The 24026-nt window shown below is 35.2% G+C and overlaps 5 protein-coding genes across 9 annotated transcripts; 3 read left to right on the forward strand and 2 right to left on the reverse strand.

Annotated features, from left to right (window-relative positions):
* Nucleotides 1-1243: 1243 nt before the first annotated feature.
* Nucleotides 1244-5151, reverse strand: and3 (actinodin3). Of its 2 annotated transcripts, none has more exons than XM_082158370.1 (5): nucleotides 5052-5151; nucleotides 3171-3225; nucleotides 3054-3095; nucleotides 2759-2913; nucleotides 1244-2057 (listed from the first exon to the last, which is right to left on the reverse strand). In XM_082158370.1, the coding sequence occupies exons 1-5, from the start codon at nucleotides 5055-5057 to the stop codon at nucleotides 1419-1421; spliced, it is 897 nt and encodes a 298-aa protein (XP_082014496.1). In that variant the 5' UTR covers nucleotides 5058-5151; the 3' UTR covers nucleotides 1244-1418. The 2 variants fall into 2 exon arrangements, with proteins under 2 accessions (XP_082014496.1, XP_082014495.1); XM_082158369.1 differs by lacking the exon at nucleotides 5052-5151 and adding an exon at nucleotides 3525-5011.
* Nucleotides 5152-5183: 32 nt separating this feature from the next.
* Nucleotides 5184-10536, forward strand: ap4m1 (adaptor related protein complex 4 subunit mu 1). Its single transcript, XM_082158368.1, has 15 exons — nucleotides 5184-5393; nucleotides 5817-5902; nucleotides 6008-6114; nucleotides 6358-6454; nucleotides 6556-6666; nucleotides 7722-7802; nucleotides 7888-7950; nucleotides 8043-8109; nucleotides 8203-8256; nucleotides 8921-9027; nucleotides 9108-9199; nucleotides 9490-9534; nucleotides 9675-9725; nucleotides 9814-9931; nucleotides 10007-10536. Exons 1-15 carry the CDS (start codon nucleotides 5336-5338, stop codon nucleotides 10196-10198), a joined length of 1329 nt encoding a protein of 442 aa, XP_082014494.1. The 5' UTR covers nucleotides 5184-5335; the 3' UTR covers nucleotides 10199-10536.
* Nucleotides 10537-12412: 1876 nt separating this feature from the next.
* On the forward strand, nucleotides 12413-19694 carry arrb2a (arrestin, beta 2a). 3 transcript variants are annotated; one of them, XM_082157514.1, is made up of 16 exons: nucleotides 12413-12537; nucleotides 13063-13093; nucleotides 13170-13230; nucleotides 13322-13366; nucleotides 13887-14083; nucleotides 14674-14733; nucleotides 14876-14943; nucleotides 15596-15731; nucleotides 15806-15890; nucleotides 16014-16086; nucleotides 16290-16427; nucleotides 17202-17285; nucleotides 17702-17725; nucleotides 18623-18699; nucleotides 18815-18869; nucleotides 18963-19693. In XM_082157514.1, exons 1-16 carry the CDS (start codon nucleotides 12515-12517, stop codon nucleotides 19048-19050), a joined length of 1245 nt encoding a protein of 414 aa, XP_082013640.1. In that variant the 5' UTR covers nucleotides 12413-12514; the 3' UTR covers nucleotides 19051-19693. The 3 variants fall into 3 exon arrangements, with proteins under 3 accessions (XP_082013640.1, XP_082013642.1, XP_082013641.1); XM_082157516.1 differs by lacking the exon at nucleotides 17702-17725 and having other exon boundaries at nucleotides 18966-19694; XM_082157515.1 differs by lacking the exon at nucleotides 17702-17725 and having other exon boundaries at nucleotides 12414-12537; nucleotides 18963-19689.
* On the reverse strand, nucleotides 19114-22358 carry LOC309489034 (autophagy-related protein 16-1). Its single transcript, XM_082157548.1, has 6 exons — nucleotides 22220-22358; nucleotides 22083-22134; nucleotides 21855-21942; nucleotides 20824-20897; nucleotides 20479-20730; nucleotides 19114-20396 (listed from the first exon to the last, which is right to left on the reverse strand). The coding sequence occupies exons 1-6, from the start codon at nucleotides 22305-22307 to the stop codon at nucleotides 20276-20278; spliced, it is 675 nt and encodes a 224-aa protein (XP_082013674.1). The 5' UTR covers nucleotides 22308-22358; the 3' UTR covers nucleotides 19114-20275.
* A 174-nt stretch (nucleotides 22359-22532) lies between these two features.
* On the forward strand, nucleotides 22533-24010 carry med11 (mediator complex subunit 11). Of its 2 annotated transcripts, none has more exons than XM_082157552.1 (4): nucleotides 22533-22651; nucleotides 22867-22950; nucleotides 23372-23502; nucleotides 23609-24010. In XM_082157552.1, exons 1-4 carry the CDS (start codon nucleotides 22573-22575, stop codon nucleotides 23750-23752), a joined length of 438 nt encoding a protein of 145 aa, XP_082013678.1. In that variant the 5' UTR covers nucleotides 22533-22572; the 3' UTR covers nucleotides 23753-24010. The 2 variants fall into 2 exon arrangements, with proteins under 2 accessions (XP_082013678.1, XP_082013679.1); XM_082157553.1 differs by having other exon boundaries at nucleotides 22620-22655.
* Nucleotides 24011-24026: the final 16 nt, after the last annotated feature.

The raw sequence follows: 24026 nt of genomic DNA on the forward strand, positions 1-24026 counted from the left end.
CGTAGTCTTGTTGAAAATAATGCTATTTTGTTGAAGAATATAATCGACAAACAACTGCTTTTGCGATTGACCAATTCAAACATATTTTGTATGTGTTAATATCTATTTTTATAATATTTTTGTGAGTCCAGATAGGCGTGTAGACGAGGTGGCCGAGTGGTTAAGGCGATGGACTGCTAATCCATTGTGCTCTGCACGCGTGGGTTCGAATCCCATCCTCGTCGAATTATTTTCAGGAAGTTGTTATGCTACGTGTAATCAGTATCAGGTAACCGGAAAACGCAATGAGTGAGAATGTTTTCCAGCTATCAGTTTCCAAGGTTTATCGTACTTTTATGAAAGGTACACATTTGGGTTTGTGGGAAATCCAATTTGTTCCTGTTCATGTTGCTCTGGTAACCTAGCTGCTCTTGTCACTGATTAAACCACAAATACAAATCTAAAACAGGTGATCATTATGTGTTTTCAAAAAACGACCTTATACGGAAGTGCATACAGGCGCCGTGGCTTAGTTGGTTAAAGCGCCTGTCTAGTAAACAGGAGATCCTGGGTTCGAATCCCAGCGGTGCCTTTTGAATTTCGCTAACCGTGTTTCTTGTATAAGTTTGTACGAAATACGAAACTAGAAAAAAAGACACCAGTAATGCGTTTGTTGAGAACGCAAGATATACTAGGATTTTGTGAAAAGTTGACCAGTTAAAAAATGTCTGAAGACATATGTAAAAAAAAAACAAAAAAAAACTGCGTCAAAGATATGGCACTGTTTGAGATCTGTGCTCTGCAACATGCGTAGGTTAAAAGAGTCAGGATAGCCTCCTAACTTTTGAAAAGATATTTGGCAGCGGTGGGATTCGAACCCACGCCTCCAGAGAGACTGGAGCCTAAATCCAGCGCCTTAGACCGCTCGGCCACGCTACCCTATGCGGCCATCTAGAAAATGGTTAATAAATACATACAATATTCTATTTCCAGTTCTTAGTAATTGATTTACGAATGACCACATGACCAATGTGTTTTGAAATACTAAAGAATCTGTTTTTCTTCCTCTCCATGACATGACCTGATGGTGTCAGTGTCCACATATACTTTTCATGTAGGCTTAAATAGCCTACATATGAAACAAATAAACAAAACGTATAAATAATAGAAATAATTAAGACAACAAATCAATGTTGTTTTTATGTTAAAAAAAAGAAGAAAAGAAGAAGAAGAAGAAGGTGAGCATGTAATAACTTGTGTCCATATTCTTTATTCTGGCCTCCACATTTGTTTTATTTAAATCTAACATTAGCTAGCCTACATATTTTAAACAAGGACATGGTTTACTTTAATTTTAGAAATTATACATCGCTGTGATTAAAAAAAACATGAATGTAAGGGTAAATTAATAAATGCAACAAAAAAATTCGATTTGAAAATCAAGGTGCTGCATGGCGGAATGGATCATATAGATCTTGATTGAAGTCATATGGGTCATAGGTTGGAAATGGAGCATTTAGGATTTCTTTGTTCCCTGTTTCCGGTTTTAACTTCTCAGCTGGGAGCACTGGTTGCGGTTCGATCGTCTTGACTTGCCTGGGAGGACTGTCGATGAGGCAGTCAGGGTCCCAGTAGGGATCACAGTCATACTCCATTCCTTTGATAATTATTGGAGGAGGAGGAGGAGGTGGAGTGGATTTTTGTGGAGGAGGAGGAGGAGGAGGAGGAGGGGCAGACGTCACTGGCTCTGAGGCAGTTACAGGTGGAGACGGGGGCTTCTGGACAGGGCTAAGTTTACAGTTTGGGTGGTAACGTGGATCGCAAAGTACAGGTACCCCACCGGCGGGAAGGTACACAATATGTGGCTTGCATTGGGGGTCTTTTGAATTACACAGGTACATGACATTCATCTTGGAGACCGGTGGTAAGGTAGGGGGTGGAGGCTGGGTTGTGGGTGGAGGCGTAGACTTAAGTTGAAGACCGAGGGTATTCTGGTATTTGGGTGCATCAGGGCCATAAGTGAGCTCCAGATGTCGCATCTGCTGGTAAAGCATTCGAAGTTTGTCTATCTCATAGAGCTAGAAGAGAAAAATGGAAGGTTGAACCAGAGAAAATAAAGCTCTTTTGTGCATTTCAGTAGACAATACTTCTATTTTTACTTATAGTGTATATTGCTGGGTGAGGCAAAAGCTTAAAGGGACGGTTCACCCAAACATGAAAATTCTGTCATCATTTAAATCACAAAATCACAGAGTTTGGTTGATCTTTGAAAACTTAGAAGATCCAACACGGAAGATCCAAAACTTAGATTAAACTGCTCAATTTGATGGTTTCTTTTTGTGATGCCTTTATAACCTATTGGATCTTCTAAGTTTTGGTTACCTGGACTTTCAATAGAGGGACAGAAACTTTTCAGATTTCATTAAAAATATCTTTATTTTTCGTTTCCAAGAGTAACCAAAGTCTTATGGGACGATACAAGGGTGAGCAAATGACATCATTTTCATTTTTGGGTGAACTATCCCTTGAAGTATCGATATAACTTAAAGAACTCAAAACAATATTTTATCAGTTATCAGAATCATAATTTGAGGAAGAATTATTCATATTTTACTAAATGAATATAACTTTGGACTTATTTGATTAGATTTAGACCAATTTATTTAATAGGCGTCATTCATTTGATCAATAACAGCTCTTTACTGCTAATACTACCAGTGGGTTTTTTTTAAATCAGTAATAAGTTATAAAAAAAAAAAATAAAAAAAATTCTTCTTACCCCCTCAGTGTGACCAATACTGCTGTAGTAACGATAGTAGGACTGAAAGTCTGGATTTTTGCGATACCAGTTGGGGTCAGTGGCTCTTCTCGGACGGGCATGTGCCAGAAAATCATGGGCTTGTTCAGAGTAAATGCTGACGGCTGGATTAGATGCTGCAAGATAAATTAGTAATAATGCATAATTAAAATAGCTATTATGATAGAATAGTCTAGAAGACAATTTTCATACGCGAATGGTGTTGCACTGGCAAAAGTGAAGGGACTAAATGTGATTTGAGATATTTCAATCTTACCTATGTCCTTGGAGACTTTTGCTAGAGATGTGGCCTGTGACACTGCGAAAATATTTTATTTAATATATATTTAGCTGAATATTCATTTCTTGAGGGTTTGGATATAAATAATCATACCTGGCAGAATGAACAAGCAGTGCAGAGCCCCAAAAAGGCACAGCAGACATGTCACCTGAAAACAGTTTTTTTTTGTGCTATTAACAATCCTTATTTTACCATACAAACATTGAAATAGATCTCCTACAAAATTTCCTCAACTGATTAGTCTGATCTGTTGAAATGTACTACTAGTCGATGTTAATATAAAAAACATGAACTACATATGTGCACTGCTAGATTAATTGGAATACATACTAATTGCTAAAACAAAATGGCAGGTAAATTAAGGTTTATACATCTAAGCATTTGGTTTTGCATGTAATTTACTAACTTCTTAACTTTGAAAACTGAAAGACACACAAAATCACTCACCTTCTGTCTCATCTTTGGTCTCTGTCCACTGTCCAGATATGAGAATTTCAAATGGCAAAGCCTTTAAATACAGGACTCAATACCAGCAATTGCATCCTTACATTTTATTGGCTGTGGAGATCAAGAAGCTCCTCCCTCCTGTTTTACCACCCAGTTTATTTTTACTCACACTTTAAAATCATTTAAAACTTGTCCCCTACTTTGTGGGCCAAAAAATAAAATAAAAGCTCAACTGAACCTAAAGGTCAAAAACTTAAAACTTAAAAGGTCAAATGTATATTGTGTGTGTTCCCCCTTTTTATTTACAGTCTCAGTTACCAAATAGGTTTTACCAGTAAGGTTTTACAGAAACTTGTTAGAACAGATACATCTGCATTTTGTTTGATTGATCTTATGGCATAAATCACACCATTAAGGGGTCTATTATGTATATGACATGTTGTAAATTTGTTCCCTCAGGCGTGTTTTTGGTACAGGGTCGAGAAGTCATTGCTTCAGCACAACATAGTTTCAACATCTCCGCTGTCTGGTTTGAAAAATAACTCAGATGTGTGTGTTCAGGTGATGATAACATAAGCACCCCTGTCTTTAGAGACGCCGCACAAAATTAAACCTTTACTCCAACAGAAACAGCTGGAGCTCTAATTTTGGACTCGAGAACAAAAAATACATATCTTGAACCAAATACCTCTTGAAAATACCAAATCTTCAGAACTTTTACACTGATTTAAAAATTAGGTAAAGGTTTAATATGTTAATTAAGGAAAGGGGCTATAAGTCACATCTATGTTTTTGCATTTCAGTTTTTTTCCATAATGTATTATGTTGCACATGTGGCGGCAGAAGAGAGGAAAGGATCAGAACACTTGAAGGCGGAGAAAACTAGAGAGCAGTTTGCCAAACAGGTGTGATCGAACAGAGCTGGAATCTGAGATATGCAGGAAAACAGAGGGTAGCTGATGATGATAATGATCAAATAACAGCAGGACTCGGCATCAAGCTGTTATTGCACACAGGTCCTGTACATTCAGCCTCTGTTCACTCTCATCTTCATGAGAAATAATGAAAAATTATCCTGTCAGTAAACCCTATTATTCATCCATTTTTTACATTCACACTTCAGTGCAGTCATTGAACTATCACATGTCTGTATTTGTCAAAAGCAAGATTCAGATTTAAGTTCTGAACATTTTATCTGAAGACAAATGTAATCAACATTTACAAACACTACTGACTCAGTCAGTAGTGTAACACTACTGAGTCAGTAGTGTTTATAAATGTAGTAGTACATTACTTGTAATAGCCTAAGTGTAATAAGTACTACTTATAAATATAATAAATACTACTACTTCCTCAGTAGTGTAAGAACATCGAGCAAGTAAGGCACATTGCAGTGTTTAGTGATTTTACCTGACTGACTACTCGTTCACCTACTACGCATTGTGTGCCACCTATAGACTTTAGAACCTTTCTTCAACATCAAAATACATTTATAAAAACATAAAAGAACTTAAAATCATACTTTACATTCATTTGCTGTTAATTTTGAGAGTAGCTTCAGGCTTTTAGGCGTCGTTGTCGAGGAGCAGTTCATGCTCCAAATCAGTAGATGGCAATAAACGTTCCTGTCAGTACGCGAGAGTTAACGAAGAAGAACAAACCGGCTGTTTACAGTCATAAAGCTAGCAGTGATGAAACATTTGAGCAGTTAAACGGGTTAATGTTGTCCTATTTCAGAATACAAATGACGGCGGAAGAGAGAGCAGACTGATTTCTAATAATATGAAAAAGAATCGTGTGTGCTGAAGAAAATGATAAGTCAAATTTTCATCTTGTCATCAAAGGGAGATCATCTCATATATAAAGACTGTATCCTTACCACTGGCTTATTAATTTGTGAGATGTAATGTGTTTAACGTTACACTACAGGTCAAACATTTGGAATAATTAAGATTTTGTAAATGTTTTCGAAAGAAGTGTTCACCAAGGCTGCATTTCAGTTGGTCTAAAATAAAGTAAAACAGTTAAAATATTTTAAACAATTTAAAAATATAACTATTTGAATTTAAAATGTAATTTATTCCTGTGATGGAAAAGCTGAATTTGCATCATCATTACTCCAGTCTTCAGTGTCACATGAAGATGTTTTTAATGTTTCAAAAACATTAAAATAATATAATTATTTGAATGGTAGTGTGTATCTCTCTGGTTGGCCTGTAGTGCTTTTAAGAGTCATATGCCAAAATCTTTAATAATTTCGACACATTAGTTTTTCTTAATTCTGTGTGTCAGTTCGAGGAGAGACCAGTAAAGACTCCATCAATGTATTCTATGAGATGGTCACAGCTCTTAGTGGGGATCAGCCTCCGGTTGTCATGGTAATGTTTGGGCATCTGATGTCTGACTAATTTCTGACTAAGTTTTAAAAATAGAATGATTTAGCAGTGCATCATTTTGACTTGCAGTTGTTTATCTTGTTGCAGACACACAAAGATCATAATTTCATCCATGTAAGGCAGGGTGGGCTTTACTGGGTAGCGTCCACCAAGACAAACCCATCCCCCTTCACCATTATTGAGTTCCTCAACAGGTTAACAAATCTTTATTTTACCAGTTATGCCATATTATTATTTTTATTATTACAACTATTTTTTGCTCGATGGTGTTTTTAGCCCCCAATGGCTCCTTCCAGGCAGCTAACCCTAACCTCAACCTTAAACCTACCCATCCCCTCGCTGCCTGGAAGGCGCCGTTGGGGGCAAAAAACACCAAACACCCTATTTGTTACCTGTGTAGATGGCAAGATGATAAGCAACTGTTTTATGTCTCTCAGATTAGCAGCTCTTACAAAGGACTACTGTGGCAGTTTGTCAGAGAAATCAGTCCGGATGAATTTTGCTCTAATTTATGAACTGCTGGATGAGATGGTGGTAAACGTTCTCATTCTTTCTTTTTTGTTTTTACATTAAACAAATATGTCTTAAAAGCACAACAACACTCTATATCCTTCCTCTATGTCTCTGATCATCAGGACTTTGGCTACATACAGACGACCTCAACTGACATACTGAAAAACTTCATTCAGACAGAAGCTGTGTCATCCAAACCCTTCAGTCTCTTTGACCTCAGTAATGTTGGTCTGGTAAGTAAGTTATTAACATCATCTTGTTATGTTATGGCATCTTGCTATTAATTTTTGTTCTCTCTCACATGTTTTATTTCTAAATTAATTTCAATTTCCAATTTTTTTTTTTTTTTTTTTTTTTTACAAATAGACTGGTCTCCATTATAATAGTTTATCTTACTTTAAAGCAGTGGTTCTCAACCTTACTTTTATTTAGGAACCAGGAGTGGCAATATATTAAATAAAATCATTAAAATCCATAGTTCAAATAACAATGTTTTTTACGATTTACACTTTTGATTACCAATTAATTTACATGACTTGATTATAGCTTTTTTTTAAATATATTTTTGTACAAATAGCCATTTCTACCCAATAAAATATTTTAGAGCTTGACAAAATGTAAAAACAGTTTCATTGATTAAAGTAAAATAAGATATACAAAAACTTAAACTCATTTTATTTCAGCTAGTGGTCAAAGCAACATTTCTCATTTTAATTTAGTTTTACTTGGGGCACTAAAATAACCTAAACTAAAATAATAATGAACAAAAACTATATAGAAATATTTTTAAAAAACAAATACTAATCAAAATTACTAAAAGTTTAACAAAATTAAAATGAAACTAGAAAATATGAAAATAAAAACTAATTCAAAATATTAATAAAAACTATAATAGTATCTAAATGATGCCAAAATAACACACACACACACACACACACACACATACACACACACACACACATATATATATATATATATATATATATATATATATATATATATATATAAAATGTTCATGACAAAAAAAATAAGTTTTTTTGACTTTTCTTTAAGAAATATGATTTCAGCTTAAATCTTGATTTTTAGCTGTTTTATCATTTTAAATCTTGATTTGTCTTATTTGAATACATTTTAAGCCACCTTGGAAGTGTGCTGAGTCCCCATAGTGGGCCCTGGCCTCTTAGTTCAGAACCACTTCTTTTTAAGGCATTGGTTATTCACCAAAATTAACCATATAACTCTTTTTAAATCTTAATAAGTAAAACATTTACATTTTTATATTTTGTAGTTTGGGGCTGAGACACAACAGAGTAAAGTGGCCCCTAGTGTTGCAGCGAGTCGTCCTATAATGTCCAGTCGAGGAGAGCAGGTGGGTTTTCCTTGATTCGTCAGTTTTACATTATCTGTGATAATCTTAGGAAATTAGTATGGAGTTTCTCTCTCTCTGGCTGCAGGGTGGAAAGAATGAGATCTTTGTGGATGTGATAGAGAGGTTGTCTGTGGTTATTGGCTCCAATGTGAGTACAACTTGAATTATGTTTTAAAATAAAACTTCTAATTGCTTTCTTCAGTTAAATCGCTTATCTTTTACATTTATGCTTCTTTTAAGGGAGTTCTAATGAAAGCAGATATTCAGGGAGAGATAAGAATCAAATGCTTTCTTCCAACCTGTTCAGGTGAGTTGCCTACATCTTGCGGCCCATGTTAATGCATATTGTGAAATGATCTTCCCCTTCAATGATAGTATATTTGTTTTCTTCATCCTGTAGAGATGCGGATTGGACTGAATGAAGAGCTCAATATTGGAAAGTCCCAGCTGAAAGGTTGAGTGTGAAACACTGATCAATACACACACCACACATATCTTTCATTAATGGTGCAGGAAGTGATTTTTGAGAAACGCTGTTGAAAAGTGGGTCGGAATGAACACCACAACATAGTTGTAGCCAATCAGCAGTAGGGGGCGTGTCCACTCAATTCAGTTCAATTCATACACTCATGATGGGTGAGGAGAGACAGTGACTGTAAACAGAGAGATGGCTGAGAGACATTACAAATGAGAAAAGTCAGAGGAATATCACTGGAAAAGCTTTCCAGTGCTGAAGAGACACAGAGATTGCGTTGTTTCTGCTCCATACGTGAGTAACATTGGTTTTGCTATGTTTCTCAGAACCAAGATATGCTGTTGTTGTAATGCTAGCTATTGTAACAGGACAGTTTTTAGTGTCATTGTTTGTCTAGCAACAAACTCTTCCTTGTCATTCGTTATTTATCTTCGCTTTATTTTTTCACGAAGCATTATTTTGCTTCATCTCAGCTATGATAAAGAGACATCCACCTTGCATTGCTCTTTTGTGCATTTTGGGGGTAGTGCAATGAAGGGAGGGGTGTGTTTGTTTGGGCTGATTTCGAATATCAACAGTGTTTCTCAGAAATCTCTTACTACACCTTTAAAAGTGATTAAATCTGTTTCTTTCTATTCTTCAGGCTATAGTTCAGCTGTGCGCGTAGATGAATGCAGATTCCACCAGGCTGTTAAACTGGATGAATTTGATACTTTCAGAATATTGAAAGTTTGTCCCAGCCAAGGAGAGGTAAATTGTCGCTACACACACAGAATTGCACTTTAGTGAAATTCCTGCATGGATAGTTAGTGATGTTTTTTCCTCTTCAGCAAACAGTGATGCAGTATCAGCTGTGTGATGAGCTGCCGTGTGCACCACCATTTCAGTTATTCCCCTCTGTAGAGAAGGATTATGTCAACAGGTCTGTAAACTGATGTATATTTCATACCTAATGTATTCAATTTAAATGAATTTTAATGCAATTGCGAATTAATTTGAAGTTAGTTTTAAATTAAATGACTTTAAATCAAAAATAATATTAATTTAATATTCAGTCATTTATTTTCATTGTGAGTTGGAGATTTAATTATTATTATTAAGATTTGAATTGCTCTATTTATTATAAATTAGTGACTTTGTCATATTGCATAAACACCTCTGGAATGTGGTACAATAACTGTAATTATTGCTTTAATAGATTTTCCTTTGCAGGGTGTTGATCTTTCTTAAACTTCGCTGTGATCTTCCACCTAAAAGGTTAGTCGACATGCTGCATAGTGCATATAATAAGCCATACGTTAGATGAGTGGGGAAAATGGCATAATCAATCCATCAAACTGTATGAATAATAGCCCACAGTATCATCACAAGTAATGTTCTTTACTTTTTTTCTGCAGTACGGCCCTTAATGTTTCCATCACCGTGCCTGTGCCTAAAGGCTCTGTAAGGTCAGAATATGCATCGCCACCATGATTATTAGTGTAATTCCGTTTTATGGACCATGTATAACCTCTCATGCTTCACCATCCTGTACAGTATGTCTCAGGAGCTCAGTAGTCCTGACCAGACTGCGGAACTGCAGCCGAAGAACAAAGCCCTGCTCTGGGAGATCCCACGTTTTCCAGGAGGAGCGCAGCTGTCTGCACTGTTCAAGGTGATGTTATAATACGAATATTTGCTTGACGCAAATTGTCATCAGTCACTGATAATGTATATTCTGATCCCACAGGTGGACGTTCCTGGTCTAAGCTCTGCCTCTTTATTGGAGGTCGGCCCTGTCAGTATGTCATTCGAACTGCCCAAACAAACCTGCACGGGCCTTCAGATCCGCTTCCTCCGACTCTCTCCAACTCAGACAGGACTGTCACAACGTTGGGTTCGATATGTCACTCATTCTGACTCCTACACCATACGGATCTGACCTAACCAGATGGAACAAACATTTAATATGTACAGCACATCACTAGGCATTGAAGAAACCGCTTTTTGCCTCACCCATCCACAGAAGTTTATTATTATTATTATTATTTTGTTGGGAAATCAAATCAGTGATAATCTATGCATATGAACAGATTTACAGGTTTGTTCCTTTTATTTTTTTGATTTGAGAGAGAGTGAACCAACACATCTTTGGAGGTACAACAGTATTGTGTCCAGAATAACTAAATAAAAAGTGAAACACTGTCCATTCCTGTGTTTTAAATAAAATAAAATAAGCCCATTGTGTATAAATATCAAATAAATGACTAAAAACGTTTAGTTTTGTTGTCGTATTTTTAATTAAACGTCATGCAAAAGCAGGTATAAGAGTGTATTCATGATGATTAGAAGCTAAAAAAAAGTCAAAATTATGAGATTAAATTCATAAAGCAAAATTATAAGAGTAAAAATCAGAATTAGGATGTCATATCAATGACTTTGTAAGTCAGCAACTTTGTCATTTTCTTCTCATCTCAGAATTATGACTTTCTCAGAATTTCTCATTACTACATAATTTCACCATTTAGTGTATTCAGTAAGACTTTTGTATCTCAGAATTATGACATTATATCAATTCCTATATTTTAATCTCACTTATGACTTAGTATCTCATTATTTTGACTATTTTATTTGTCAATTTCATCTTTTTATGTCATAGTTATGACCTAGTATGACTTGACTCAGTATTAACTGACTTTTGTATCTTATATTTATTATGATTTACTAAGGCATGTTTTTCTTATTTGGCAGAAAAGGGCTTCATAGTTTCACCGTGAAAAAGTGGATGGTTTGTTTCTCTCTTCGTTTAGGCCTAAAATGCAGTCTGACATCTCATCTGTGTGCAGATCTGTCAAATTCCCTCATCAGTTTAAACCAGTTTGTTGTGAAACCTTTGCAGTGTTCTACCTTCAAACTATATAATTATAAAGAAAACACAACCATCTTCCACATAAATGTCATTAACAGTTTTACTCACTTAAAAGGACTTTGTTGCACTATGCTGGAGTAAAGTTCATAAATGATCGTTCTTTCCCTTAGGATTTTGTGAAACTATGTTGGGTGGACCTCTGTCCCTCTAGGTGGGTTCAGGGGCATGCTCTCCCGCAAGAAAATGTTTTACATAAGGTTAAATGCATCAATCTGGTGCACTTTGAGAGCTCAAAATTAGGAGTTTTAACCGGCTTCAACCCATGAACTATGCACATTGAACAAAGAAAAACCATTGACTTGTACCTGGACATTAAAGAGGGCTCAAACATCTTTTTAGTTATGAAATAGAGTCTCATGATATAGTCTTATGATATAGATAGAGTCTACATTACATTATCACTGGTGTTTATTTATATAAGTATTCCAATCCATATAGCCTATAAATGTAGTGTACTGTTTAAATGAAAATGAATATTTCAAAAGTATATTTTACATTACACTATAGTATAGGAAAATTACAATACTTTTGTCCTAATTTCTTCACTTGCAAGAAGTAAACCATTGAGCTTTTATTTTGGAGAAAACACCAGATCACCATGCTGATCGCGTGAGCAAAGTGCGCACTTCTCTTTAAATCACGCAGCACAAACAGAATACCTATATAGGATACTTAAAGTCTTGTGCTGTTTTATAAAGGCACAAAGCCATATCACAATTTCAATTTTAGTTCGTAGGCAAAATATAACGCTAGAGACCTTTATGTTAGGCTATACATTTTTGGGAAAAGGGAGAAGAGCGAGCGAGTTCGGCAAAAGGCGTCAAAAGCTACTTTAAAACCATGTTTAAAAAACCTCACGACCTATGCCACTTCGTCTTTTTGACAAAAAGACAGGCACTAAGTATATATATATGCTTCGTTATCGGAAATGTAAAAAAATAAGTATTTTCCTTGTGTATCAAAGCTTGGAAGTACCTCACCATTCTCACTGCTATATATTTTAGTTTGGGAAAAAAAGATATTGTGTGACTATACTAAATATACCATAAGTATATAATTAATCATAAAAAAACGTACTTAATATAGTCAATACAAATAAATAGATATGATTAATAAGTATACTTCAATAAGTATATTAATAGATAAATAAATAATGCATTTCTTTACTGTGATTCTGAGCCGTGTATCTACTGCTGCAACTCACGTGACCCGCCCGTAGCTCCGCCCACCGCCAGGGAGTGATTGAACACCTACAGGAGCTTCTGTTTACACTCTGTGCCATAGCTGTGTTTTCCTCTACAAATTCCCACAGCCAATTCCTCCCTCATTATGGGGGACAAGGCAGGCACCCGGTGAGTATTTTTTAAAGCCTCAGGCATAAAAAATATATTTTGTGATCATAATTGTTCAAAATATGAAGCGAACAGTAGGAAAGCTAACGTTAATACTAGCTGGATTGTAAATGGACGTGGTTGGTTAACCTGACTGAGCATGATGGAGAAACAGCCCCTAATATGCACGTTTATTATATTAAAAATGTTCGTTAGAAATGTTTTTTAAGCATTTCCAAAGTCTTCATTAGAAGTCAGTTCATCCTTTAGCACGCATGTGGAATAGCCAGGCAGCTAACAACAGCTGCTCATGTAAGGTCTATGCAGAATTCTCAGAATTATTTCATGAAAAAAACTGTATTATTAGTATTGTCAAGCATGATCGTAGTATTACTGGACTATACGAGCAAGCAAACAAGTTCTCCCATTATGCCATTTGTTGCTCTCTACCATTTGTTTGCTATTTTGGTTCTTGCCATCTGCTTCACTTGATCAACTCTGATAATGTCTGTGATTATTCATGCATACTTTTTTGTTTTTCTAAAGGGTATTCAAAAAGTCCAGTCCTAACTGCAAGGTAAAACCTTTCTCTATCACACTATCACAGTTTTGGTTTCCACAAGTTGTAGTTACAACCCTGTCTGTTTTCACAGCTTACAGTATACCTGGGGAAAAGAGATTTTGTGGATCATCTTGATCATGTAGACCCTGTTGGTCAGTGACTTAAGATAAAAAGTTGTATTTAAATGTAGAAGTAAAGGTATTAAAGTTCACTGACATACAACATATTGTCCTTCTGCCACAGATGGTGTGATCCTGATCGAACCTGAATATCTCAAAGAAAGAAAAGGTGAGCCGGAAAGCATCTTTGGCTTTGCAAATTACAATTCTGACTGATACCGATAAGCCAATAATTATTTGCATGTCATGGCCGGTAACCGATAAATCGAAGATAGTCAAATTTTATATTGTTTTGTCTAAATAATAAAAACCTAAAAATTAAAATCAATAAATAAGTGCTTCAAATGAATTTTTAGCATCTCAAACATAAAGTACAGTATGACAAATGAAATTTGTTGTCTAAAGTATTAATTTAGTAGTGTTTTTAAAGATGTAAGTGAGCATTAGATGACGGCAAAGGTAATCTATATGCAACTATAGGGAAATGAGTGTGCACAATTAAATGATATGATACTGATATATTGTGCATCCCAACTGTTAAGTTTTCCAGTTGCTAAGTTTGTAAAGTCAATCTCATAAAGAATGTTTTTCCATACTTATCTCGTGTTGCTTCACATCATATGCAAATGATGTCCCACTTGTGGTGTTTCTGTAATAATCCCTAATACTTTATTCGATCCTTCTTCCAGTGTTTGTGACTTTAACCTGTGCTTTCCGGTATGGCCGCGAGGACCTTGACGTTTTAGGGCTTTCCTTCCGGAAAGACCTTTACATCTTCACCTTTCAAGCCTATCCTCCTATTCCAGAGGAGTCCAAGCCCCACAGCCGTCTGCAGGAGAGACTTTTGAAGAAACTGGGCCAGAATGCTTATCCTTTCCATTTCACTGTGAGTTTCTCCCTGCCTTTAAGAACACAGGCTATTACTGCAGTTTATATTTGTTAGAGATGTCAGAGATATATTAATAACATATTCATTTATATTATATTATAAATATATTATAAATTAATAATTTAATAACACTGCTAAGTGTTATACTTATTAGCAAGTATTATACATTTTTTTTACATACTGTTAAGATGCATGTAATCTTAGTTAATGTTAATTTAAACATTTACAAATACAATTTTAGGATCAATCGTTGTATCTGTTATAATATTAATAATGCACTGTGAACTAAAATAAACATGAACATTTTTATTAACTAACATTATCAAAGGTTAATGAATGCTGTAAAAATATATTGCTCATTGTTTGTTCATGTTAGTTAATGCATTAACTAATGTTAACAAATTAGACCTTATTGTAAAGTGTTAGTATTGGCCATTTATCAGTAATCAGCTGTAACATGAAGATAATTATGGCTTTTTTTCAGCTGGTAATTTTAATATTGGTACAGCTCTCCTAAATGGGAAGTATTTGATCAGAGGGTGTGTGGAGTGTATATATAAGTGGAAATATATTTTTCTGTTTTCCAGATACCTCAAAACTTGCCATGTTCAGTTACCCTGCAGCCCGGGCCTGAGGACACAGGAAAGGTATTATCACTTATACACAGCTCCTTTTAACGCAACAAACTCCATCTAACACCTTCAGATTTGTCACCCAATTTTGCACACATCCTGTTTGTGAAGCTTGGAAAAACTCTTCCTTTGTTTACCTCCGTCTTTCTCGCTCCAGGCCTGTGGGGTGGATTTTGAGATCAGGGCTTTCTGTGCCAAATCGATGGAAGACAAGAATCACAAAAGGTTTGATTCTCTGCAGTTTCCTTCCTTTTTTTGACCCATTATCATTTGTTTTTAATGGAAGCATTTGTTTCTCACAATTGCTATTTATGTCACAGTTCAGACTTTTTTTTTTCTTACAATTGCGAATTTACAACTCAGAATTGTAAGGTATGAATTCGTACTTGCAAATGTATAACTTGTTTCCTCAGAATTAAACGTTTAAAAAAAAAAAAAAAATTCTTAGTTCATGTCTCGCAATTGTTTTTTGTTGTTTCCGCCACAGAATAACAAAATAAAAAACTTTTTATCACAGTTGAGAGTTTATAACTCATAATTGCAAGGTATAAATTCATATTTGCGAGTTTACATCTTGAAATCCAAATTTTTTCCTCACAACTGTCAGTTTACTTCTCAGAATTCTGAGTTTACACTTCGCAATTTTGACTTTTTTTCTTCAGAAGTTTGATTTTATATCTCGCAGTTCTGTTTTTTTTTCTTCTGCCATGGAATAACAAAATTAAAAAGGTCAATTGTGACTTTTTATCTCACAATTTTCGCTTAATTGCGAGTTTATATCTTGTGGCGGAAACAAACTTCCATCATTTTCAGTTTAAATCATTTTAGAAAAGAAAGTTTAGATCTTATTTGAATATTATTATTTCTTCCTCAACAGGAATTCAGTGCGACTAGTGATTCGTAAAGTCCAGTACGCCCCTGAGAAACCCGGCCCACAGCCGATGGTGGAGACGACGAGGAGTTTCCTCATGTCAGACCGGTCTTTACACCTAGAGGCTTCATTAGATAAAGAGGTAACGCTGTTTAACACAGATCAGTGCTAGTTACAAATAATTAACCTGTAATTAACCTCTATCTTCTCACACAGCTGTATTATCACGGAGAACCCATCAGTGTTAACGTCCATGTTACCAATAATTCAACCAAGACTGTCAAAAGGGTTAAAATATCAGGTGAGTCACAGCCATCAGCCCATCTATTGTTGTTTTTAGTTTGACATTTGTTTCATATCAGTCTCATCATCTATGATCTGTTTACATATTATTACTGTACTATTTGCATTTGTGTCTCTACAGTACGACAGTATGCTGATATCTGCCTCTTCAGTACAGCGCAGTACAAATGTCCAGTGGCTCATATAGAGGCAGAGTGAGCATATTTTATTTAGACTGTATAGATGTTGGTGTTTTGAAATGCTTATCTGAACTTTTAGTTGTCATTTATTCAAGATTTATGATTAAGATGTCATTGGGATAACAAACCTGCCCAAAAGTGACATTACAAAAACATGTCTGTTTGCTGACTTTCTAATGATGTGTACATGGGTAACAATGCATATCCGTGTTCTGCAGCGATCAAGTGGCATCCAGCTCTACATTCTGTAAAGTGTACACACTCACACCCACTCTCAACAACAATCGAGAGAAGAGAGGGCTGGCGCTGGATGGAAAACTCAAACATGAGGACACCAACCTGGCGTCCAGTACTATGTGAGTATTACTGTACTTAACCAGCTCATTTTACCCATATGCTCACTGGCTGGCTACTATGAAAAAAACGTATAATCTTATAAAATTGTAATGTTGTAGAATTACAAACATGCAACATGTTATTAACATATACAGGCATATGTGCAAACCGAATGTTCACAAAATGAAAAGTTTCCTAAATTCTAAAGTATATGAGAGGTAAGAAATCAACTTGTGGTTATAGTCTACTCTATACTACCGTTCAAAAGTTTTTAAAAATGTTATAAATATTCTCACAAGACTGTATTTATTTGATCAGAAATACAATAAAAACAGTAATATTGTGAAATATTATTACTATTTAAAATAACTCTTTTCAATTTTAAATTATTTTAAAATGTATTTTGTTCCTGTGATGGCAACACTGAATTTTCAGCATCATTCCACTCTTTAGTGTCACATGATTCTTCAGAAATCATTCTAATATTCTGATTTGCTGCTCAAGAAACATTGTTTTTTCTCATCCGTGTAGAAAATGTGCTTAATGTTTTTGTGAAAACCGTGATCCTTTTTTATTCAGGATTATTTGATTAATAGAAAGTGCTAAAGAACAGCATTTATTTGAATTAGATTTTTTTGTACCACATGACCCTATTCACTTTCTTAATACACCTTCCTGGTCTTTTTGTATAAAATTCATCAGTCCTTTATTTCAAGAAAGTAGGTTTCGTGTTGACTTGAATTCTTTTTAGGATTGAGTCGACTGACTGATTCTGTTTGTGTGTTTGACTGCAGTGTGAAGGATGTGAGTAATAAGGAAGTTCTGGGTGTCCTGGTGTCCTATCGGGTCAAAGTCAAACTGGTGGTCTCTCGTGGAGGGTGAGTCATGTGTCACACCTGCTTCCTCTCTGCAGTCACACACACTGGGGAGCAGTTTTGATTGGTCTGTCGGACAAAGACCGTTACATGTTGCTGCTGTTTTAGAAATAATAATCAAACAGTTTTTATCTCGCATGTAGTTCATTGTGTATGTATTACTAGTGTAGGTCGACTAGTTCATCTAGACTTTTTTTTCTTTCTTCTATAATTTTCTTGGTTTTGATATTTTCAGCGGAGGTGCTTTAATTAGTTTAAAACTCTCTTCTAGGATGCTGTGCGAGCTTTATATTCCCTCCCTGATCTCTCGCCTCTCTGTGCTGCTTCGTTCTGGTTATTGAAACATTTTGTCACTCTCCCATTGTTTTATGTATCTCTCTCTGTCTGTTTCCTTCCCCTCCATCTGTCTGTCACGTCAGGCTTTTAAGCAGCTTGCTGGAGAGGTAAATACATCCATTGTGCATTCTGATGGCTTGCTGTAGTGTCTCTAGGTTTGCCATTAAAAAGGAGATCTGCATGGTGTTCAATGTTCTGCTCAACTTGACCCTGGTGTTTCCTGTCTGATTTCGATAGTTCGAGCACTAATCTCAACACACACATGACACGCCATGAATGGATGAATCTCACTAAGAAATGTCTAGGTCATATTTTACCTTTAAATCCAAAGAACTACATGTTGTAATGTAAATAGCCTATTTTGGGCCACTGATGAACCTACATTACATTGATCCTGTGTAGAATCAATATTATTTTGTTTACTAAAATAAACAAATTAAATTATGTAAGGTACTTTACAAATGTTTTTAATATTTAAATCTAATATTTGTTTTATTATTATTATTATTATTTATATGATAAAACCCCTTCAACATGATGATAACTGGATGAAATGTTAAGCATGGCAAATTGTGATTTCCAAATTGCAAATATTAAAAAATCAACTTTCCCCTTGAGGATTACAGTATGACATTTTCAATGGAAGTGAATGTGGCTTAATTGTCATGAAAATTTTATAATCTATAAAATCGTATTCACGTATTTCATAATTTTTTCATGATTCTTGAACCGCATCTAATTGAAATAGAAATATTTTGTAACATAATTGCCTTTACTGTCACTTTTGATCAATTTAATGCATCCATGCTGAATAAAAGCATTCTTTTCTTTCCAAACGAGTATGTATGTATACATACATACAAGCACATTACATATTAGTTTTGATTTTGTTGTGAAATACGGCCCAGTCAGTTCTTGAGAGATTTGCCCTCTTAAGAGCTCTTCCACGCCTCAAGTATTTCAAATAATGGCTTTGATGGTTTTGTTTTATCTCTTTCATTCAGGGATGTTTCCGTGGAACTGCCTTTTGTCTTAATGCATCCAAAACCTACAGACTACACCCTTTTCCAGTCAAACTCTGGTTTGTGTCAAACACAAAACACCAAATTGATTTCACTGAACTAGGTTGTGTGTAACTCTCAAAGTCATAACACCTTCATTAATCATTTAATAATAATACTCTTTTTGTTTAACAGCTGCTCCAATGTTGGATCCACCGATTGACACCAACTTGATAGTGTTTGACACAAAGTAAGCACGAATTTTTAATATCAATATCAAACTTAATGATCAGATTTCCCTCTCGTTTTAAGCTTTGTTTTTCCATGTGACTCTTTCTAACAGCAGTTTAACCCCAGATGACGACATCGTGTTTGAGGACTTTGCTCGCTTGCGGTTAAAAGGAATAATCGACAAGGAGGAGGACTGCTGAATTTTTATCATCTCATTCACCAAGAACAGAAGCGCTTCACATCAAATCTCATCTCTTGTCTCCTTAAGGGTGTAACAGAAATAATTATTTTCATCTCATTACGATTCAAGCAGTATTTGGACATTTAACCGGGGGAAAAAGTGGAGAAAAGTAAATGACTTATTAATATACCTGTCTAAAGCTAAGGAGGGGATTCCAGGGAATTTCATACCTTTTTGAATAGGCATGTGATAATTATACTCTATTGTGCCAACTGTTATGTTATGAACAGCAAGCCAATCTGTAAAGATGGCTAAATTGCTCCATATTTATTCCTTTACAAAGACCGTCTTGATTTTCCTGTGATCTGTGTACAATAATAACCCCTGTGCATCACACAAAGATGGACACGGGCCATGCATGTCTCTCTGTGCTGCTGTGAGGATCATATGCGATTGAGCAAATATTGTATTTCTGCAGGTTGTAAATATATGAAAGTGCTGCTTTTAATTTGTTGGGCTGCTGCATTTGGTAAAAAAAGAAACAGCTAATGGATGTATAGAGATTTAACATCCCTCAGGAGAAAGGAAATTTGTTGTTTTAATAGTTTTCATAATCACAGGATACACTGTTTGCCATTTTCTTTTAAATCTGTTTTTTTTATTTAATTTTTTTAATAAAACAAATAAAATACAAAATGGCTGTGTTATTAAATATGAGGTATTAAGAGTAAGCTTTATTACTAACTTTTGAATTTAGCATTTCGCTAAGAAAATTAAAGGTTTTTGCTCTCGCACTGCAAAAGATGATTTTCTTATGGTTTTCCAGCACAAATAAACATTCTTAAATCAAGACATTTACTAGAGAAGCAAAAATACTTAATATCTCAAGTCTTGTTTAATGAACAATTGATCAAAATGAAGAAAGTTTGTTTAAAGCAAGAAAAAACATTGCCAATGGGGTCAGATTTTTTTCCCCACTTTGAATTAAGATTCTTTTTCATCCAAGACTTGATATCTTAAGATATTTTGCATTTAAAGTAAATGTATCTTGATTTATGAATTTTTAGATGTCTGTACTGAAATACAAAAAAAAATTACAATAATATATATAGTAATTTTTTTTGCGGTGCTTAAAAGCTTACTGTAAAATTATCTCCAAGAGTGTAGGCGGAAAACCAACAACAGAAACATCATAAAATTCACATTCCTACTAGATAACTACGTTTGTTTCAAGAACGAGGACGCTAAATGTTCGCCTCAGTCGGTTTGATATCTGAGCTGTTGTTAGTGTTTGCTGCTACACACGGTGGAGGGCGAGACTTGCCTCGATACCGCTTCTTCAGTCGACCAGCCAAACGTTGCCACCTAGTGGACGATATAATGAATTGCAAGTCATTTATGAGTAAAAGCAATGAAGAAGCAATAACAATCACGGTATAACATTCACCTTTCTTGTGTTGCATTGTGCTTATTAATCCTCTCTGCCTCCTGTTTTTTCTCCTCTAACCAGCGGTCTAGGAGTTCCTCCTCCTGGAGTTTTGTGGCAGCCATCTCCTCTGTCAGTGTGCTGTGCTCCCGTCTCAGTGCTGTCAGTTCCTTTGATTGACACTCCAGCTGATACTCATATTCCTCCAGATCTGACTTCAGACAGGAAGCCCCCTGGGCCAACAAAACCGCTTCGGTCCTGTAACGGGCAACTCTACAGCAGGAAGACACGATAGAACCCTATTAGGACTGCTTGTCTTGATGAGTTTATCATCTGTTTCAAGATGTAACTGGCTGTTTGACCTACTGTGAGTGACAGTATTGTAACTCTGCCTCCTTCAGGTATATATTGCTGGTCAGATCTGAGATTTTCTGCTTGAGCTTGAAGAAATACAGATGTGGAAGGGTATTCCATGGTTAGTAGTGAGAGACTGATGTATATATCACGCACACACACACACACACATATATATATGCAAAAGTTTGGAAACAATAATATTTTTTATGTTTTTGAAAGAAGTCTCTTATGCTAATCAAGCCTGCATTTATTTGATAAAAAACAATGCAGAAGAAAACAGCAATATTGTGAAATATTATTACAATTTAATATAATGGTTTTCTATTTGAATATACATTAAAATATAATTTATTTCTGTGATCAAAGCAGGATTATTTGATGAATAAAAAGTTTATATAAATATATATATATATAAGCATATAAGCATTTAAAATAGAAATCTTTTCTAACAATATACACTTCCGTTCAAAAGTTTGGGGTCAGTATTCTTTTTCTGAAAAAATAATAATACTTTTATTCAGCAAGGATGTGTTAAATTGATCAAAAGGTGATATTAAAGATCTACATTGTTAGAAAATATTTCTATTTTGAATAAATGCTGTTCTTTGTAACTTTTTATTCATCAAGAAATCCTGAAAAAAAGTATCAACTGCACAACTGTTCAAACAGCACAACTGTTTCCAACATTGATAATAACTGAGTATCAATTATTAGACTAGAATATTAGAATATTAGACTTTCTGAAGGATCATGTGATACTGAAGACTGGAGTAATGATACTGAAAATTTGCATCACAGCTTTGTATCACAGGAATAAATTATATTTTAAAATATATTCAAATAGAAAAGTTATTTTAAATTGTAATAATATTTCACAATATTACTGTTTTTGTTGTTGTTGTTGTTGTTGTTGTATATATATACACACACACACACACACACACACACACACACACACACACACACATATATATATACACATACACAGTTACACACACATACACACACACATTTATATATTTATTTTTTATTTCTCTCACCTGTTGATTAAGAAATTCCACCTCATTCACTCTCAAATAAAGTGTGCCGCCTTCATTTGGGCATCTAGAGCTTCTATTTTCTTTGGAACTGAATCAAATATAACAGCACACAAAACATAATAAATTGCGATGTGTGTCAAGTACATACACCAGACATGCATAATGTAATTCATGCCAAATAATTCAAGAAATCAAATCAGTAATAATAGATGTCACGCGTTGTGTTACCTGCCTTGCCAGAGTTTGATATGAAAGTCCAGCATCTCCTCCAGCCTGGACACTGTCAGAGCATCCAGTCATTACTTAAGCACAGCAGTACTTATAGCTTGTTTATGTACATTTGACAGCATCTGTATTAAACTCACCTTTATCAAAGAGGCCAGAGAAAGGGTCTCTCTGCCTACAGTCTCTGTGAAACAACTCCGCGCGCACGTGACTCTTCCAAGACTCCATGTCTGCTCGAGCTCAGATGGACAATTCACCTATTTCTCACTTTTTTCGAGTCTCGTCTAATGTATCATTACAGCGTTTTTCACATTGAATGTAACTTGCAGCCCTACGCAACCAATATCCGTGGAAGATTTTCTTCAGATGTAGCGCAAATCGCTTTAATTAGTAGTTAAACATTTCCTTGTTTAGTTTTCTCTACGGTAGTCGGCAGATTTCGCGTTTCTATTTTATTTTATGTTCTTCTGCGGCTTCCGTACTTCCCAACATAATGATATACGAGTGCTTTGTGTATTATTACAGTCAGTGGATTACATATCTCGTCAAGCTTTCGTTGCTTAAATATACATGTAAGTAAGTAGACTTAAATTATTTTACAAACATACATTTCTGAAGTGTGTTTTTAATTTTTCAATAATTAAACTCGTATAGCTAACGTAACGTTATGTGTGTGGTGTTGTCTGTTGCAGTTAATAATTCTGCATGTTCAGGTAACGTTAACTGTTAAGAGTTGAGCGCTTGTCTTTTGTATGTTTGTGCTTTATGTTTTCTCTGTATTCTGTAGGTTGTGTGCTCGGAATGGCTAACGACAGGCTGAGAGCGTTAGAAGATGTGGAGAAGGAGATTGCTTTAGTGCTGCAGAGCGCAGGTTTGTGTAATAAACCTGGTTTGTTAAACCAGCTTAAAATAGTTTTCTAGTCTTCGCTGATTTAGGCTAGTTTCCTAGTCTGGCCAGTCTGATTTTAGCTGGTTTATCTAGAAAAACTAATTTAAACCTGCTTTAAACCCAGTAAACTGACCAACTGGTTTAGCTGATTTTAGCTGGTTTAGCTTGGAAAAACTAATTGAAACCTGCTTTAAACCCAGTAAACTGATCAACTGGGCTAGACCTGGTGACTAGCAAACCAGCTTTGGCCGACACATTTTTTTAATTAGGGGTTTTGTAACTGTCTGTCATTATAAATATTCCTGCTTAAACCTCAACATTACAGCTTTACAATGTTAGGATTTATTCTTTTGTATATGTTTAATCTAGTATACAGTTTGAATAGTAACAATCTGTCTATCAGGAACTATTGTGCTGGAGCTTTCTAAAGAGAAGGCCAATGCCAGTTTATTAGACCGACAGCTGAATCAGTTCCAGACCTCCATCAACAGAGTTGAGAACGAACTGAGTGCACAGATCCGATATCTGACACAGGTGTGTATGTGTGTTACATCTATAAAATTAAAAATTAAAAAACGTGAAAAACTTTGACTGCCTCTGTGATGCACTAACTTTTTTATTTCTTGTTTTCGGAGTAAAGGTGGCAACAGGTCAGCCTCATGAGGGATCGACATACTCGGCCAGAAAGGACTGTCAGATGGCCTTAAACCGTGCAGAATATGCCCGTGTTAAACTGGGAGAGCTGGGACGTACCTGTGAGATAATGCTTGATCCACAGACGTAAAGACACATTAAATGGACTGTTACTTTGTAATATTTGCCAGCTGACTTTATAAGTTTCTATATGTTTCATGACCTGTCTGAATACCATCTACAAACAACACTTTTTTTTCTCCATAATCTTAGGAAATATTGTATGACAAACCCAGTGATTTGCTTTGAATATCTTCCCTGTGTTGTAATAGCACCAACGCTTTTGTCTTGTTGAGGAATGTTATAGGTGTGACAAAAAACAACAATAAAATATATTTTTTCACTAGTATTTTATTGAAGGGAAC

Source organism: Leuciscus leuciscus, assembly GCF_965113295.1.
Source record: "Leuciscus leuciscus genome assembly, chromosome: 24".
Classification (NCBI taxonomy): domain Eukaryota; kingdom Metazoa; phylum Chordata; class Actinopteri; order Cypriniformes; family Leuciscidae; genus Leuciscus; species Leuciscus leuciscus.